The 19,289-nt window shown below is 48.1% G+C and overlaps 1 protein-coding gene across 2 annotated transcripts in view; it reads right to left on the bottom strand.

Moving 5' to 3' along the window:
* Nucleotides 1–2,087: 2,087 nt before the first annotated feature.
* Nucleotides 2,088–19,289, bottom strand: part of LOC149370016 (bridge-like lipid transfer protein family member 3A) — a 72,017-nt gene continuing 54,815 nt past the window's right edge. Inside the window, exons 15-20 of one of the 2 annotated variants that reach the window (XR_016285473.1) lie at nucleotides 16,429–16,824; nucleotides 13,146–13,399; nucleotides 8,829–8,949; nucleotides 7,270–7,454; nucleotides 4,339–5,121; nucleotides 2,088–4,045 (exon numbers count right to left, since the gene is read on the bottom strand). Coding sequence is in view for 1 of the 2 variants with exons in the window: in XM_089559671.1 (XP_089415797.1) it covers nucleotides 4,930–5,121; nucleotides 7,270–7,454; nucleotides 8,829–8,949; nucleotides 13,146–13,399; nucleotides 16,429–16,824 (1,148 nt within the window). In the remaining variant the exon portion in view is untranslated. Of the gene's footprint in view, nucleotides 5,122–7,269; nucleotides 7,455–8,828; nucleotides 8,950–13,145; nucleotides 13,400–16,428; nucleotides 16,825–19,289 lie in introns of both variants that reach the window. The other variant, XM_089559671.1, reaches the window with a different exon arrangement.

The raw sequence follows: 19,289 nt of genomic DNA, 5'->3' as shown, positions 1-19,289 counted from the left end.
GGGATCAATCGCGATGCCAGGAGAACTGGTCGACAGCACAGGCTGAAGGGCCTTCTTTGAGGGGCATTTGCCGGAGCAATCTTGACTTGTATCCTACACTAGTGGTATATCTCAGATCTTGAGCGATAGGCAGAGCTGTATACTGCCATCACCTTCAAATTCATTTTCTCTGCGCAGATGCACAGAAGAAACACCAGTTAGTGTGTAGCCTTCTTGTTCACAATGCTGAAATCGAGTTTCTGTAGCCCTTGGATGTTTGTGGTTCCCGAGTGACCACCTCACCATAAAAGTGACACCCTTGTGTCTACTGCTTTTGGAAACACACTGTCAACATTTAAAGCTTTGCCATACTGAATGCTTCCCGTCTCATTCCTCATGATGTACACTCATGAGCAAAAGTAAAAAGAACACCATCTCCTATCGTGAGCTTCAGTGACAGACAAGCTGACAACAGTTGTTTAGCCTATAATTTTGATTTTAAATTGCAAGTCAAACAAAAAGAGAAAACTGCTTTACCACTTCAAGGCTGTTCAACTTTCTTTCTTTATGAGGCAGAACAGTTTTCCTTCAGAGTTCACCAAAAAGCCAAATATGTAGTAGACTATTTGCTGTTTACTTTTTAACTCCCAGTAAAGCCTTGGTCTCGAGACCAGGGGCTCTCAACTTGGATTCCCCAGAACCCTTGGATTCCTTGGGATGCTTTTTAGGTTTCCCCAAGCATCTAAATCCATGTGTGCTTCAACACCCCCCCCCCCCCCCCCCCCCCCCCCCCCCTCCCGACCGCAACTCTAAACTCTACTGACATGCATGGCCCTCTCTGGTATGCATGTCAGGGAGGGAGGTATAGAAGCCAGGGGTTCCTCACCACCTTTTGGAAGCTGTTGACGCACCCCAAAACTATGAACATTGAGAAACCGTGCCCATATTATAAAGCGGAATTCCATTGCCAAAGTTTTCAGTGATTAATGAGACCACAGTGTGAGCACACTTTGAGTCCTCTGAATAAGCTTCGTGCTTCAGGCTCCTAGCTTGGCTACAATTGAATCACACGAAAGAGAAGTTTTGATTTCTTTTGAAATCAGTGATGACGGCAAGAGGGGTACAGAGATTGTTTAGATTCCCCAGGGCAGCCAATACCCCTGACGCAAACACCACCGATTCTGGCTCACCTTCAAAGACCTACAAGACATCTGTGAAAAACCCAGTATTACAATGCCACCTAGTGACAAAAAAGGGAACAAGATCTTTAAAATGCAGACATCAGTTGAGTTGCCGAGATACTCACACGGATAGCTAGTGGGCTGATGGAAAGCAACGTGAAATAAATAATGGTGCCTAATACAATGAAACTTCTTGAGAAGGCTGTCTACAGTGGTGAAATAAGCATATCAACAAGGATTTGGCCTGAACAAGGCAAAATTTTCCCTAATCAGTGTGTGACATACTAACTCGCGTGAATGAACCCTGTAATTCAAGTTCACCTGTGACGTAATTCAAAATCATAGTAGAAATCTTTCTGGTGTGCCTTCTTTAAAATATGTCAATAAAAAAGATGCCCAGGCTTAGCTTGGTTAAGCCAAGAATGCGTTGCATATTGCGCGGTCTTTTTTTTTTTTTTGAGGGCGAGGTATTGCTTGGCGGCACTCGATTTTCTCGGCAAGACGTCTCGCGCCGGCGCAGCGCCCCTAGCGGGAGGAGCGGGAGTCAGGTGGTGGCTGCAGCCGTGCGCGACCGCGCGAGTTGGGGCCCAGCTTTTCCTCCGGCTGTCGTGACGTCGCGTCACGTGGTTTGGTGGCTGCCCGGCCGCGCCCAAGGGCTGAACTGAGTGATTGCAATATGCTACGCATAAAAGCTTGTATCACTTGCAGAGATCTGATCATTTCTATGCGGCAGCTCTGAGCAATATACATGCATGCCTACAAATGCAATGCATGCCTTGAAATGCAGTACTCAAGAAAGCATGGATTGAGATTTGGCGCCGCCCTGACCCGCAGAAACATTTGTCGCTCACATGCCTGGCAGTTTTTTTCGCAAATTGGTGACATGAAATAACCAACAAAACACAATTCTTCGTCATCTTTTTCTTATAAAAAAAAAAAGTGCAGGAGGCTGTGAAATGTTCACCAAAACAACAGGGCTCTCACTCGAAACACTTCTCCATAAGCATCCACGAAGAGCGAAGTTGGTAAGACTACAAATGGCCCTTCTTGTGTCAAAGATGACATAAAAAGCACTTTTTAAAGTTTTGAACCTCTATCTTCAAGCTAGTTTCATGATGCTGCTCCACCTTACTTGCACTACTGTCTGCCTCACAACTACGCCATGCTGCTTATGGGCCAAAATGACTGCACCGAATCTGAACTTCATTCAAAAGCTACAGGAAACTTTTTTTTTTTTGAGATAGATCTTCCAAGGTCATTCAAGGTCACACAGAGGATAGGGCTCTCACTCGAAACACCTTTTCGTAAGCCTCCACGAAGAGTGAAGTTGGAGTAGGTAAGACTACGAATGGCCCTTCTTGCATCAGAGGTGACATAAAAAGCGCTTTTTAATGTTTTTAACCTCTATCTTCATGCCAGTTTCATGGTGGTGTTCCACCTTACTTGCACTACTGTCAGGCTCACAACAACACCATGCTGCTTATAGGCCGAAATGACTGCACCGAATCTGAACTTCATTCAAAAGCTACAGAAAACTTTTTTTTTCCTTTTAGATAGATGCTCCAAGGTCATTCAAGGTCGCACAGAGTAGTCTGCTTTGGTACAGCTGAAACTGGCCTTACCGTTCATGTACATGACATGAGCAGCACATGTTAGAAATCAGAGCAACGTTACGAGTGCACAACGATGTCGTACAGATTTTCAAACAAGCAGTGATGGCCTTAAAGTGATCAGTGGCTCCTGTAACAAGTGCAGAGAAATTGTACATGGTAAATACCAAGAGATCAAAACGAGGTTAGACATGTTACTCAAATTTTGGGTGCTCTACTGTTTTTTGGTAGCAAACAAACAGTGGTAAGCTCGGCAACATTTCGCTTGAATATTGACAGTCCAGCATGTGCTATAGAATAAATATTTCCAGCTATCTGACCGCGTTGTGCTTTTGTGGAGACTTACTGAAATGCCCACTAAAGCATTCTTAGTAATTATTTTGAGTTAGCAGGCTTCCAACGATGCTATACACAACTACAGCCATCGAACATCAAACACTATGATGAAATACACTGCTACCTTGAAGGCATGGGCGTACTAATTGCAATCAACAATTTTGGGTTGAGTTTTTCTACCTGCTGAAGAAACACTTGATGGGTTTCGGCCTCTGCTTTGATCACCGTACAGCCATCTAATGCATCAAGGACATTACAGTGTGAACACATATGTACGATATCGCACCATTTACATCCACACTGACTTTCTCATCCTAACATTTTCTTGACACATCGAGTGAGCATGCATTAGAGTTTCCTCACAAGCATTTCCATCCACAGAGGCACATTTAGAAGCGACTACTAACTTTGGCTCCAGTATTTCACAGTAACAGTGGAGTGAATGTTGCTCTGGCCACTGTCGAAAGTACAAGCGAGCTCAGATAGCTATCTACCACTTCTTTCAGAACCACATTTCTAAAACTACAGGCTTTTGAGAGCATGAAGCCTGCACGGGCTGTATATCACATCGACACATCATCCTCTATCACTACAAGGATGCCCAGTTCAGGCAACAGGACTTGCCCTCACTGTGACCACTTTTGCGTAGCGACTCGCACAAATGACTTGTATCCGGCCTGGGTGTCACAATGCTGAAGAGAGAGAGAGAGAGAAAAGAAAGTAGGCAGAGACACTAACAGACACATCCGGTCCATGTTGCATTGCTTTTCAGGAACCTTGCTCTCCATTGCAGGCTGCCGTTCTAGTTCTGCATCATCACAGTCATCTGGTGACAAGTCTCGAAGGAGCTGAGAAGTTCCTGCAGGCTCAGGAACCTAGGAGATCTATGCCGGTTAAAGTCACTTGACCACAGTCCTCCAGGTGCAAACTTCTGGGGGCCTTCACGAGATAAATAATGAGGATTTTGAGTGGTTGCACACTGCAGCAGCAACAGTGTCCCCAAATCTCTGTGAAAAGAAAAAGGCAGGTGTCCGAGATAGCGGGACAAAATGTCCCGAAGCACATGGACAATCCAACGGACAAGAATGAATGCTTGCTCTTTGCTGAGGCACTGAAACACATGATGACTGTGACTGGGTGCTGTCGAGTCCCCATACTGCAGGCTGACGCTTTTTCTTATAAGGAGGGACTCAACAGCGGTGCCCAATTTCATCCACAGAGAACAAACTCACCGAAGGGCAAACGGGTGCCCAAAGCGGTTCCTTTCCAATCACGAGGTGAAAGCATGTGCCGATTTCATTCTTCGTAGGCGCTAGTCTTGATTTTCTCCAGGAAAGCAGGAACCACCTGAGTATTTCCTAATGACACTGCCACACTCAGTCATGCTATATCCTCCCGCCTGCATACTGAATCTTGCACTGGACATCTTCTCCGACACACCATCCGCTGTCGCAGACTGGCAATGTTGAGAAATCATGAAGAAGTCAATCGAAGTGCGTGCCAGGAGCAAGCTAATGCTTAACAAGTGCTAACCAGTTTGAGTGGTTGTAGGTTTCAGTGACTCGGGAGATGCCTTTCCCATGCCGTGCCCTTCTTTGCTGTTGCGCGGATGACAACAGCCAGCAAGAACACGGCAGAGGACTTTGTGCCGCAGTCAATTAGCCATCATTAATTAAGATGGCACTGACGTCATTCATGGCAGGGCGCCATTTGCTCCAGGAGTACGCATTGTGGCGGAGTATTGTTTGCCACTGTTGTGCGGATCGGGCGGAGCTTGTGTGTCTTCCAGAAGAACGTTGCCGCGGAGGAGCAGTGATGGAGGCCTAGGAGTTGCTGGCCCCGCAGAAGGGGTCACAGCCTGAGGAGGACGTGCGCTCCAGGTGGCTGAGCTCCTCCTGGAGCAGCTGCAGAGTGGCCAGGAGCGAGTGCTTCTCCCCCTCCAGCCGGTTCAGCTCGGCGCGCTGCTCCTCCAGCTGCCGCCGCTCGCCTGCGCTGCTGTTCTCCAGCTCCGCCACCTGCAGGCAAAGTCGGAAGTCGCTGCAGCAAACTCGCACCCGTACTAAATTCATAGCAGTGCCTGCTTCTTTGAAATGTTTTTTTTCTTTCATCCAGTGTGCTGCTTTCTGCTAGCACTCAGGACACAATTTATACCTCCAGTTCAGATGAAGATGACTTTAAAGGGACACTAAAGGGAAATAGCAACTTATGGTGCATTCCATTGGCAGAGTAGGAGTAGAGGCAACGAGCACTGAGGAGCAGAGCAGTAGTACAGCGAGAGTAAATCTGAGTGCTCTCCCACTGAAACATTGCATGCTCTCCCGAGAGCAGGCACGAGGGCGAAGATGTATCACGAGACCGGATCCTTTACCTTCCCAGCATCCTGTGCGGTGAATGCACTTGCAGTGTGCGGCCGATATGGCGGTCGGAGTAGACGCGTTTGACATTCCCTGCCACGACCAGCCAAAACCGTGTATATTGGTACAAAGATAACCTCTTTACACGTTACGCATCGTAACTTTCGCATTATTAAAGCCAACCTTTCTCTTCGAACCCCTTTCTCCCAACTTCACTGACTAGCTGTTGCCATCTTGTCCAATACGTGCTGAAGTGTAAGGCAACGCGAGTGCAACGCTGCACACTTTCCACATGCGTTCGCGGCAAGGTTGGAATGCCGTCATTGCAACTGTCAGCAAGTGTCACTACTGTTGTTGTCTAACGACTCAAGTACTTCCGCGATTCGATGAGGCTAGATTTGCCACCGCCATTTCGCGTTCTCTCAACAGCATAAGAGGATTCTGGTGTGGGCTAGTTGGTTCATACTTTCTAAGAACCAGATTAACACAGTGCAACAAAATGAGGACAGGTCGGGCACAGGACACAGCACACAGTGCCCGTCCTGTGTTTCAAGTTTCTTATTTCTTGTCCTCATTTCGTTGCACTGTGTTAATCTGGTTCTTAACGGCAGAGGCTGACCATCCAATGCCAAGTCATTCGTGTCTTCACTGCTTTCAACGGCAACAAATTCGCGCTGATCACCACGCGAACTTCGGTCCTGAGCCGGCATTGCTCTCACACACAACTCGAGGCAAAATGACGAAAACATGACCAAAAGAAAGAGGATATGACGCGTTTGCATCACGCGACTTCCTTCGCACTCTGCCTTTCGTGCAGGAGCAGCTCCAACTGCTCTAGACTGCTCTTGGCATCGCCAACTTGCTCAGCCATTGGGTCGATCTATTGCTCCTGCTCCTGATTGTCCACTGGAATGCAGCTACTTTTGAGAGGGCACTTTTGGGATGCTTTTGGGTGCTCCTGTTCTGCCAGTGGAATGCGCCATTAGAAATATGGATACAGTACTCCTTGGAAACACTGCCACAGTTTTTTCTGAGCGGAAAGGACGTCATTTTTTGACGGCGTTGTAAGAGCCAACCAGAGCGAGAATATAAACACAGCATCACATGACATGATGCCTGGCAACTATTGCAATGGTGTCGATGACAGCTAGTAGATCTCCAACTGGATGGCGGTTCGTAGCATGCATCAATGCTCTCACGTTTGGTGCTTTTCCATATTCACGCGTGACACCCTATAGAGACGGGTTTTGTTACTGATGAATCAATGTCCTGTGCAAGTGTGCATGTCACCTTGTTAATGGTTTCAACCACAAAAACCGCACACGAGTGGAGCAATTTGGCATAGGCCTATTTCCACGTCAAGCAAAAGCAGGGATGCACTCTTCTTCTTTGTTTAGCCTGACTGAGCGATCATTTGCGATGCATCTAAAATTTCAGTCACCAATATGCATTGGCATTATGGGGTTAATGGCAGTGATGCAAAGAAGTCTGAACAGTCAAGCATGCCTGAAAAACCGGAGGTGCAAACTTTTGGTTGGAGGCTATTTTCTTCTTCTTTTTTGCTCCGTAGTATGCGACCTACATTTGCCATTCTGGAATCGGGTGTTCAGTTCAGTTCAGTTTTATTGTGCATCGGGTGTGCATCGTAAACTGCAGCCAACATGTTTGTTTAGGTCTGTTTTTTGGCATGGAATTTATAAAAAGTGCGGTTTACACAAAGAAGCCGGAGTGTAGCCATGTTTCTCTCAGCCGCACGCCAGCTGCGTCCTGCCCAAGCCCCCAGCCACAGCCCCCAGACAGAGGATGTACCTGCTCCCTGAGGAGGCGGTTGTCCCTCTGGAGGGCATGCAGATGTGACAGTCGCTGCCGCAGCCGCTCATTCTCCTCCACCAGTCCACTCAGGTCCGGCTGGGGGGTTGCAGGTGCTAGCTCCGACGCTGGCCGCAGCTCCTCACTCCGCCAGAGTAGCTGCTGCACCGCTTCCACCAAGGACCCTGCACCACAGGGCACCCCATCCGTCGGACTTTGCAGTGAAAACCAGGGGAAGATTGATGGACGATTCTCGGAGGGGCAGCCCTATTAGCAGGGCATATTTCCGGAACTTTCCTCGTCGATACAGCGGGGCCCGATGCAGCTTTCCCAGAGGAAATCCCTGGCTTCCGTCTAACCATTTCCTGATCAGGCGGGAAGTCTGTGGCTTTTCTACTTAACGCCGCTTTTGTCACATTCATGCTTCTGAAATTTAAAGTCGCCTGGCCTCACAAGTGCAACAGCTAACGGCATCTATCAAATCATTTGTTGTGCACACTAGGAAAATACTTTACTGACGCAGATGACAAGAAGGTTTTACCACTTGGAACAAGGCTTTGCCATACAAGTTTATTTTGTTCAGAAATTTGCCCTGCAATGGCTACTGGGCCCATAATCTGGAAGTTCTCTCTTAGTGGACATCTCCAAACAGATGTGGAATAAACTGGGCACATTCTCTTGCTCTACAAAATAGCAAACATTGCCGCAGCTGCCTTGCATCATATTAGTGGTGCAGATGCACTTAAATCAAAACACCGCTGCCCACCTCTGCTATCTAACACCTTAGTATATAGTAAATGGCCAGCTCTTATAGCACGAGTCTTGTGAGAGCAAGTCTTGTATACTCCATTTCATACATAGCAGGCAATGCTGCCAAAGCTAGCGTGCCTGTGTACGCAGGCTAAGTCCGCACGCAAATAGCAGTTCGCCATAGAACCAAAGCGAACACAAACATATTTCGCAGCGACAAATCTTAAGTGCCGTGGCTGGCGCCTCCTGGACTTCGTTTTACCTCTTGCAACATTTTCGTCCTGCGACTCGTCGAGATTTCGAGAAGCAAAAAGTACACGTGGCGGTATGATACGCGGTTGGTAGGGCAAATCACTTCTACCAAATCCGCGCCCAAAAAGTAGTTCACTCTCCGCGAAAATTATAGCCAGAGAGCCCGAACACTGAGCGCCTCACAGCTTTGACCGTGGTTTTCAATGCTACCACATCGTTTTTTACCGCTCTTTGTATTCGTCCAAACAATGACCGGAGTTTCGAGAAGAACGAATGATACATGGCGGAGTAATATGGTTTCGCAGACGCACTACTTCAGCAACCTCCGCAGCGTTTCCTGCTATGTATGAAACGGAGTATAGGTAGCGTGTGACAGTATTCACTTCTGAACAAAAAATGGCAACTGCAGTTTTATCTGAGATGATGAAACAGGAAAGATAGGTTAGCTATCAGACTGCAGCTGCCGCTTCCACATTTGACGCATCAACCAACTGGCACTAAATGAAATGAACACTTCCAGAGTGCAGGCCTTCCTGTTCAGGGAAGTCTGTGCTCACCACAGCCAGTGGGGAGGATGTACACTGCTCCGGAAGGGGTGCGGTCCACCAGGCATTGGGGCACTTTGAGCAGGAGGCCGCCATTTTCTTCACTGACGGAGCCCGACGAAGTGGGGTCATCCTGGAAATGCACACCATCATAACACGCTCTAGAGAGAACCCACAGTGCAAGTCGCATTGTTAGCATGTGCAGAAAGATAAACTTCAGTTCAGTCGGGACAGCGCCATGTAGCGACAAGAGCTGAATCCAAACTGAACACCAAATGCTAGCCGAATCTCGATGATATGATAATACCCTTGCCGAGGCGTATTGTGTACGTGTGGAATTTCGGGTGTTCCAAACCTCTCCCACGCCACTAGGGATGATAGGAATGCGAGGGCCATGACCGCATCCTCGAGCACCAAGCACTGTCCTCACATTGTAGATGTGTGACAGCCAGCTGCACAGTAAGTACCGTATTTACTCGCATAATAGGCGCACTTTTTTTCCAGAAAATCCGGCTCAAAGTTCGGGGTGCGCCTATTACGCGGGGTAAAATTTCCGGAAAATTTTTCGACTCGCAGAATTGAACACACCGCGTAAACGCACTCGTGTACGGGCAGCACCCCGTTTTCGCGAAGAAAATGTTAAAAAAAAAAAAAAAAGTCCGTGTAAGGGCCGCACCGAAACTTTCGGAATGCACGCGCCGAGGCCTCCGCGATCGGCTCCGGCTGCGCGCAACGGGCGCTTGATCGCGGAGGCCACACACGCGCACAGGAGCTTCCAGACGCCACCCACGGAGGACGCCCAAGGCCAAGCTCATCATCATCATCGTTTTCCTCCGCCGCGAGCTTTCGCTATCTAATCGCCATCAGCATCTCCAGCTCGTTTTTTTTTTGTTGTTGTTGTTGCTGTCAAGTGCCGGGATTTGCAGTAGCGCGATAGTTATCGTGGTTTATGGCTTTGCCGCGGAGCGTTGATGTTTTAGCTCGACCGGCAAGCACCTTAACAGCTACACGGCTGGGAGTTTGCTCTCGAACGCGGCAAGCGTGCGGCAGGTCGGAAAATACGACGTGGCCGAGAAGTGCGGCAGTTGCGAATGCGGCGTTCCTAAATTTTGGTACGCGACTCCAAGCGCTGAAGTTTTCGCGGGCCTAAGTCGGGAACGTTTCCGGCTGGAAATGAAGCTTTCCAAACAGACGTTTAAAGTGAGCATCCCTGAAAACTGTGTGCGGCTGTTCTACGCGATGTCGTTGTACGTGCTGTGGGTCCGTAGCAGCTGCGACGGCAGCAGCACTAGTAGGGACTAGTAGTCAGTTCAGCAAAAACTTTGTTAAAATAAAGATTGGGAAGCGGGGGGTGGTGAGGCGTCGGCTTGCAATCGTGTAAATACAGTATTGATCACAGTGCCAAGTTCGGGGTGCGCCTATTATGCGCGGAAATAAAAAAATCTGATTTTTTGCGCCCTAACTAGGGGTGCGCCTATTATGCGAGTGCGCCTATTACGCGAGTAAATACGGTAATCCAAGCAGTGGGCAATGGCGCACCGCCCGTACACCACCAATGCTATGGTCATCAATAATGCAGTGCGTAGCACCAGCAGTGGCGTGTGGCAGCAAATAAATCCCATCACCCATAAACCAAGTGCCACGAATGCGTTTCTCATTTTGTTTGTATTTGGATGACATGAATTTCGGAGGATACTTTTCACGACCCAGTGCGATTCGTATCACTGAGAGTCTACTTCAATACAAGATGCAATCACAAGGCACACACATAAAGTCAGTGCCAATTAATTGCCTTTCAAAGCCATCAGAATGATGGCCGCAGGAAGCGGGGCCATATTATCGAAACTGTCAGAACAATGGTAGGTGGCTCTTAACCATTTTTGCAGTGCCCCAGGATGGCATACTGTTTACAGGATGGCATATTGTTTACTGGATGTAGGAAACTTTCGTCATAGATGGCAGTGGCACTAGTTCCACTTTAAAGTAATCTGTTTGCATTTGTTGATACATTAGATGGTTGTTTTCTTGCATGCAGCCTCTTACCTGCAGCAGGGGGCAAATGCAGTCCTTGTATCAAAAAAATACTATTGGGCAATTTCTCTGACAGTAATGGTCATATTGAATGGCCCAATACTAAAAGCAACTTTTCAGCTCATTCTTCTGATAAGGAAAACAGCAGCAGTGATGAGGATGACGCAAAGGTGTAGACCTACCAAAAATCAACCCTAAACATGGAAAGCATCCACAAGAGAAATGTAGCATCAACAAAACTCGAGGATATTGCTTTCAGACTGTAGAAAAACATGTTTGTCTTTTTCAAAGTTTCTTTCCTAAACGTATATTTCGATCAAAATAAGCGCTCCCTGAGCATCTGCACTGTGGGCTGAAAATTAAATTGCAATACAGAAGGCCCAGCAGTACTCTAAAAAAAAAAACTGGAAGTCAATGGGTTCACTAATTTGTTTACGAGAAAAAGTAACATGAGACCTTGTCCAGTATGCTGTAGTAGAGAGCACTCGGAACTAATATCGACCACCTGGGATTCCTTAACATGCTTCGAAATCTCATCAAGCAAACAAGCATTGCATTTCTGTCCATTTCCTTGCTAGCAGCAGAGATTAGAACACGGCTGTATGCCTACAAGAATGCAAAGCTAAAAATAGTTATCTATATGCTTTACCAAAATAGGTACAGAAAAATTCGCAGCAGAGTATTTTTTCATCAAACTTTCAGACAAATTTTCGAGAGATAAACACTTTCTAGGCGGCCAGAATCCCATCGATTTCGCCGATTTCATCGATTTCGCTTTATATAAGGTTTATTTTTATAAATTACTGATTGGTGTCAGTATTTCTCAAATTTTGTTTGAAAAATTCAACCAGGCAGACTTTCGTCAAAGATGTTCTCATTGACATTTAGTGCTAACGATTAATGTCCGTCTAGTAGAAACATCATACTTGCACAAATAAAATGTGGCCATGAACATAATGCGAGGAAATTTGAGTCCATATGAAAACCGAAACTGTGTGAACACGATGCTGTCTTCTGCGGCCTCAGTGTCACATAGGAGGCAATAGTTAAGAAATGCTCCCAACACAGCAGAGTGTGGCAAAACCTCACACATGCCACCATGCCTCTGCTACTGCACGTCATTACTTGGTGCTGCCCAGCACTGCAACTGTTCACCCCTTTTCTTCCCTTCAGTACTCCTCGCTGCACTTTTACTTCCTTTCCTTTCTCAATGGCCTGTGCCGCCTTCTTTCCACATTCATAATGATGCATTATATTTTTTTTTTCTCCTCGTGCACACCATGTGATTTGCATCAATGGTCTCAAGGGCTTTACAAGTTAGCTTCTCCTCACAGCTACCGAGGCCGGTGGTAAAGCCCTTTCACAGAGCGCTGTTCTACCACCTTCAATATCCGCTTGCCTCTGACTGTTGTCCTTGTGATTGGCCTATACGTGTACATTGCTTGGAAATACTCCAGCCTGCCCGCATGCCGCGATTTTGTCATTCCGTGGAAAGTATGCCGGCATGAGCAAATGCTCTTTACTAACACCGTTTTTTTTTATTGAAGTGTCTTTACACCAAAAGAGAAAAAAATCTACTGTCGTCTACGGAGGGCAAATTAGGACGACAGTTTTACTTTACTGCAGCGGGATTCTAATGTACAAAGGGGCATGTGCTACGAACAGATCCAGTGGGAAGCTAGTATATGTGTTGTCTCCCTCTTGCTTTTGTCCCTGTTTCCAAGTGTGCCAGCAGCAGTTCTCAAACTTTCAAGCCTCTGGGGGCACCCAATGGTTTTCAGAAAAAGCTGAAGAGCCCAACTTGTTGCGCCTCCGCCAAAAAGGAGTACGCAGATGGACCCCCCCCCCCTTCTAAAAAGATGGACCCCCCCCCCCCCCCCCCCCCCTTCTAAAAAAAAAAATGGGCCCGTGTTCAGGTACAGTGACTGACAGTGGAGTGCAACAGTTTGTTAGGAGCAATTACAGTGCGGTCAGTTCCAAAATGAAAATGCGGGCTGGGGCACGCATGGATATAGGTGTTGATGAAAGTCAGAAAGCACTCCAAGGGGCCCAAGGGCTCCGTAGACCGCAGTTTGAGAACCCCTGTGCTACAGCATTTGCCATGACTTGACTTTTCCGAAGTAGCGTCATCAAACCAAGCCCACACTCTGACACAAAAAGGAAGAGAAATCAAGCAGAGGTAGCTAAGAACTGCAGGGTGGCACAGTTACGCAGTGTATCCGTGGGTGCCTAATTCCGCAGTTACACAGTGTGTCTGTGCTCCATGACCAGTGGCGCCCCCTACAGTGGTGCACTCACCAGGAGGGTGACGCTGAGCCCGTGCACCAGCAGCCGCACGGGTATCGCCCGCTGTGGCGGTGGCTCCACCTGGGCCAGCTGGGCGAGCCCCGCCAATGCCTCGGCGCTCAGCTGCACGCACAGTCCCCGCACCAGGGCCCGCAGCCCACAGTTGCCGGCACCCTCGCCACAGGTGGTGCTTCCAGGGGCGGGGCTCTCCCAGCGCAAGCTCAGCAGGCAACGCTCTTCCTCTCCTTCACCAGACGGTGGACCACCTGTGTGTGTGCGAGACACGTGCACTCAGAAATTCTGAAAGGAGAAGCTGATTAAACTGCCCAAGCATACTGTATTTACTCGCATAACTCGCATAATAGGCGCACTTTTTTTCCAGAAAATCCGGCTCAAAGTTAGGGGCGTGCCTATTACACGGGGTAAAATTTCTGGAAATTTTTCGACTCGCAAAATTCAACATACCGCATAAACGCACCCGTGTACGGGCCGCATCCTGTTTTCCCGAAGGAAATAATTAAAAAAAATATCCGTGTAAGGGCCGCACCCAAACTTTCCACGATCCACGCGGGAATGGCCTTCGAAATGCACGCGCCGTGGCCTCCGCGATCGGCTCCGGCTGCGAGCAACGCGCGCTTGGTCGCGGAGGCCACACACGCCCACAGGAGCTTCTAGGTGCCGCCCACGGATAGCGCCCAAGGTCAAGCTTATCACCATCATCAACTTTTTCGTCCGCCGCGAGCTTTCGCTATCCATATCAACATCAGCATCACCAGCTCCAGTTCATTTATGGATGTCAAAGGGCCGGTTTCTGTTGTGTTAGTTCATCGTAGTTGTGGCTTTCTCGCGCTGTCGCCGAGCGTTGCTACTTTAGCACGACAGACAAGCACCTTGATAGCTACACGGCTGGGAGTTAAATCTCGAACACGGCAAGCATACGGTAGGTCGGAAATTCGATGTGGACGAGAAGTGCGGCAGTTGCGACTGCGCTGTGCCTAAATTTTCGTATGCGACTCGTATTGCCGCGGTTTTCGGGGTCCTAAGTCGGGAAGGTTTCCGGCTGACGAAGCATTCCAAACAGATGTTTAAAGTGAGCATCCCTGAAAACTGTGTGCGGCTGTTCCACGCGATGTCGTCGTGCGTGCTGTGGGTCAGCAGCATCTGCGACGGCAGCAACACTAGTGAGGACTAGTAGTAAGTTAAGCAAGAACTTTGTTAAAATAAAGATTGTGGGGGTGGGGAGGCGTCGGCTTGCAATCGTGTACATACAGTACTGATCACAGTGCCAAGTTCGGGGTGCGCCTATTATGCGCGGAAATAAAAAAATCCGATTTTTCGCGACCGAACTGGGGGTGCGCCTATTATGCGAATGCGCCTATTATGCGAGTAAATGCGGTAAACACATAAAGCCAATCAATAAGAAAAAAATTAAGGGGAGTTTTTATGTAGACCGATGTTGGATGATCAGTAAAAGTGATGGGGATTACACGTGGGCAGAAGCTGACATGTAATTGCCATTGCTTTCCCTGATCCCGGTTTCCAGCATCGGTCTACATTACAACGGGTGCATGCACCAATAAAAAAATTCTCAGTAAAAATCGCCCACAGCATTTTAAAAAAAAACAATGTGGAGTGAAGCACCTTAGACAGTCAGCTTTCCGTTGCAATGAAAAAAATTTGCAGTTTAAAATTCAGTGTTCTCTCCCTTTAACGGCTACGAACCATCTTGCCTTCGCATTACATGCCCTGCCCAAGCCCACCCATTTCTTCCTCTTGATTTCGACTAGGATGTAATTAACCCGCGTTTGTTCCCTCACCCACTCTGCCCGCTTCCGATCTCTTAACATTACACCTATTACTTTCCTTTCCATAGCTCGTTGCGTTGTTCTCAATTTAAGTTTAACCCTTTTCATTAGCCTCCATGTTCCTGCCCCATAGGTGAATGTAGGTAATATACAGCTGTTGTATACTTTTCCCTTGAGGGATATTGGTAAACTGCCATTCACGATCTGAGACAACCTACCAAGAGCGCTCTACCCCATTCTTACCCTTCTAGTTATTTCACTCTCGTGGTCCGGATCTGCGGTCACTACCTGCCCTAAGTAGACCTATTCCCTTGCCACTTCCAGCGCCTAGCTAACTGTTTCCAGCAGCACTTTCGCAAATGCAATCAGCTAAACAAAATGATGCGTAAATGGAACACGAACCGTTAGCTTAGAGAAATGTCACTTCAAAGGAGGACCCACCTCCCATTAATAAGAACTGAAACTGCTGCAGGCAGTTACGGCTGCTCCAATTTTATCCCCTTTTTTGCCCAACAGGTCGTGGCGTCATTTGAGATAAGCTGAGTTGGTGGCGCTTGCTATCTCAATCATGTTACCATGAATGTGCTTTGTAAGCCTGCGTGGAAGTGCTTTTTTCCGCTGCCAAGCTGTCACACAGGGCTCTTTTTATAATCAAGTGCCTGGTTTGCACAGTGGTTTTTCTGACGCACGACTAGTATACTGAAAAATTCGGTCCCTAGCTTACCTTGAGACTGTTTATTACGAAATTGTTATCCACTTTTATGACTTCTTTTATGTGGGTTTTTTTACATCACGAAGCTGTGCAAGGGCTATGAGGCAAGCCACAGTGGAGGTCTCTGGAATAATCCAGAACACCTGCGAGGTTCTTTGACATACGTTAACAGTCACACAGCACACGAGAGACGTTTGCATTTTGCCTCCACCATAATGAGGCCACTGTGGCTAGGGTTTGATGCAGCGGCACTGGGCTCCATATATCAGCCTCAATCAAGCCTTTATATATCACTCTAAACAAAAAAAGAGTAAAAAAGAAAGTCAGCACACTCCCTTTTATAAACGGGAGTGCACTGAAAGACAGCTTACTCCCTTTTAAGAGCATTAACTCCTAGTCATCACGTTTCAAGATTTCGTGGGGTCTGCTACCACCCTGAGATCACAGCGCCATCTGTGGCAGCAACTAGAAAACAGCACATCTCGCGTTGAGACTTCTAGCGCCACCTACAATAGCATTGTAGAAACAACCACCTGCCGCGTACTAATGATGACATCATGGTCCAATATGCTGGTAGAGGTGGAACTACGCGAGTATGACGTCAGGGGACGAAATTCGTATTTCCATTGCTGTGCCTCCCTTTAATCTCATTCATAGCAATTCTAGTAAACTAAACAGCTAACGTCCGTTACTTCAACACCTTCCAAACGGTGCCCAGATAGGCAAATTCGTGTTTAGAGTGTAGGGGCTTGTACAAGATGAACAAAACTGCGATCACCTGCCGCTGTGGCAGCCGCAGCCGTGTGCCGCTCCTCGAGTGCCAGGTGCTGGCTCTGCAGCAGCAGTGTGGCACCATCGGGGCCGGCCCAGCCCACCAGCTGCAGGTCGTGCAGGCGAACGGACACGCAGGGGCGCCCGCTCGTGCCATGGTGGCCGTGGTGGTGCCACTCGGCACTGCCCGTGGCGGTCGTGGCCTGCGTGCCGCTCCCGTGGTGGTCGAGAGCCAGCAGCTCGGCAGCGTCCTGGGCCACCTCGGTTGTGCCACTGCCCCGACCCAGCACCTCGTCCAGTGCTCCCGTGGCGAGCAACAGCTGGTCCGAGTCCGAGGAGAGGTCACTCCGCAGCGAGACGCTGTCGTCGTCGGCCACGGACTCCAGCTCACCGTCTGCGGCGCCTGAACAAATGCAAGGGCGAAACAGAGCCCAGTTTACACGTTACAGTGGCACCTCATTGCATATAGGTCGCACCTGTCTATTTAAAAGTGATTTCGGCATACAAGATTTTACTCAGTTCAGAAATTTTCCGCACTAGGTTTTCTTAAGGTGTTAATAAAAGTGGTAGCGCTTCACCAACAAAGGTTTTGGAGTGGCCTCTAGTGACTATTTTTTTTTTCAGAGCCTCGTGTCATTTTGGAGTGGCCGCTAGTGACTTTTTTTTTTTTTCAGAGCCTTGTGTCAGACAATACAGAAATGGCAGCGAGCATCTAAAGATCACTTGTTTGCAAGATTCGAAGGTTGTCATCACAACACAGCAGATCACTTCTGAAAAATGACTGTTTCGGAGGGGGTTCTTCACTACCATCCTGATCAGTGCATATAACAACGGAAGCCGCCAGCAAGTGTCACCGTCCTTGCTCTAACTTGCACGACACAACTGCACATTTACCGTATAAAACACGTGTAGGGGCCGCACTTTTTTTTCCGGATTCGAGGGCCAATTTTTGGGGTGCAGCCCATACACACAATGTGCGAAAAAAATTTTTTGGCATTTATTCTGCGTTCAATCATCACTTGTGGAGTATTTCGACTCTGAGATGGTGCTGTGCTCTGGTGCACGCTCATCCCAAAGAAGCCACTCAGCATGTCCGCTGTCAATGCGTAGCCGTTGTTCCACATTTCCATCACATAGCAGAGCAGCTCTTCTTCCAGTTCAGGAAACTCGCACGGCTTGCCTCGGAAAGCGCGCTTTTTGCAGCTTCTGTTTCTCAATGCATCCTTTGGACGCACTCCTTGGCCAGGTCAAATTTCCTGCCTGCCGCACGCTTGCTGGTTCGAGAGCTAACTCCCAGCCGTGTGGCTATTAAGGCGCTTGCCCATCGTGCTAAAAATGCAATGCTCCGCGGCAGCACGCGAAAGCCACAACCACCACTACTGTGGTGAACACGCTTACACTCCCCAAAAGGCTGGAGCTGGCGATATTGATGCCGATGTGGATAGTGAGAGGTCGCAGCAGAGGAAAAAGTTGATGATGATGATGACTGCAACCTCGGGCGCCATCCACGGACGGCACTTGGAAGCTCCTGTGCCCGTGCGTGGTCTCTGTTATCAAGCGCTCCATTGCTCGCAGCCGGAGCTGATCGCGCATGCCACGGCCTGTGCATATTCCCACCTAGGTCATGGAAAGTTGGGGTGCGGCCCTTACACGAATTTATTTGTTTTTAAACATTTCCTTCGGGAAAACCGGGTGCGGCCCACACATGGGTGCGGCCCTTACACGCGTTTATAAGGTAGCTACCCCAAATGAATGGGGCTCCATATGGGTGCCTGCAGAGTGCATGTGTGGTAACCTTGCTGGTTCCAACAATACTTATCTTAAGTAGCGTCAATGGAATCGCGGGTCAATGCCTTGCATCGGTCACTATCTGATCTAAAGATGCTGCCGGTTTCGGGAGGCCGCCATGCCCCTGAAGTCAAGTCTGTCCACCTGCCTTTCACTTTCTTGCAACGTGTCCCAACGATTTTCAGGAACACGGCAAACCACCCAGACATACACCACAAACGCTCATAGAAATGCCCTAAACCAAGACAAAAAAACAAAGTAGAAAAATTAGTCGGCTCGCTTTTTTGAATAACTGCGTCTTAGTTACAGGTACGCTGAGGTTAAACATGCCAGACTGTGTTAAGCCCCATTGCACCAGGAAAACTCGACACACACACCCTCACTCCTTGGCTCCAATTTTTGCACGAACCAATACCTATAAGCATAGTTTTTTTCCCAGGACTACCACTGAATGGAATTCCCTGCCTTCGCACACTTTCGCAGCCAGTGACTTTGTTGAAGAACTGGAGCGTCAATTCTTGCGCTGTTAATTGTACTTCGCTCGTTATGAATTTTTTGTGTGAAATTTGTTTCTGAACAGCTGTATGCTTGTTATATGTGTACTCATGTTTTTGCCGCGGATGCCCCTCCTGCCTGGGCCATGTATATGTATGGTCTGCAGTATCTGCAAATAAATAAATAAATAAATAAAATTCAACATGGCGGCTCCTGCACTGTGGGGTCAATGTCGGAAACACTCTGTTTATGTAAAAAAAAAACTGAACTTTTGGATGTCGCTCCTTTGAAAATGTTACTGCATAGTACTGCCATGTATAAATTGACTCCGAATAGAAGTCAAGTGCCTCCTCCTTGAAGCCCTCACAGGCCAACAAGAAAAAAAAAAACAGACTCCTAATAATACAAGCAGTGGTGAGTGGCCATGAGCAAGAGCAGTGCGAGGCAGGGTTTGTAACGGGTGAAAATTTACTCTGGTGAAGCTCCTCGCATTTTGTAGCAGGAGCTCACTACTGAGAAACAATGCAGAACTGCGAAAATACGGGGCATTCCCATAGCTAACTTCCAAAGCCCATGTTTTTAAAG

Source organism: Amblyomma mixtum, chromosome 1, assembly GCF_055824585.1.
Source record: "Amblyomma mixtum isolate Tamu chromosome 1, ASM5582458v1, whole genome shotgun sequence".
Classification (NCBI taxonomy): Eukaryota; Metazoa; Arthropoda; class Arachnida; order Ixodida; family Ixodidae; genus Amblyomma; species Amblyomma mixtum.
The sequence above is the reverse complement of the archived record's forward strand: the minus strand, read 5'-3'. Positions and strand labels throughout refer to the sequence as shown.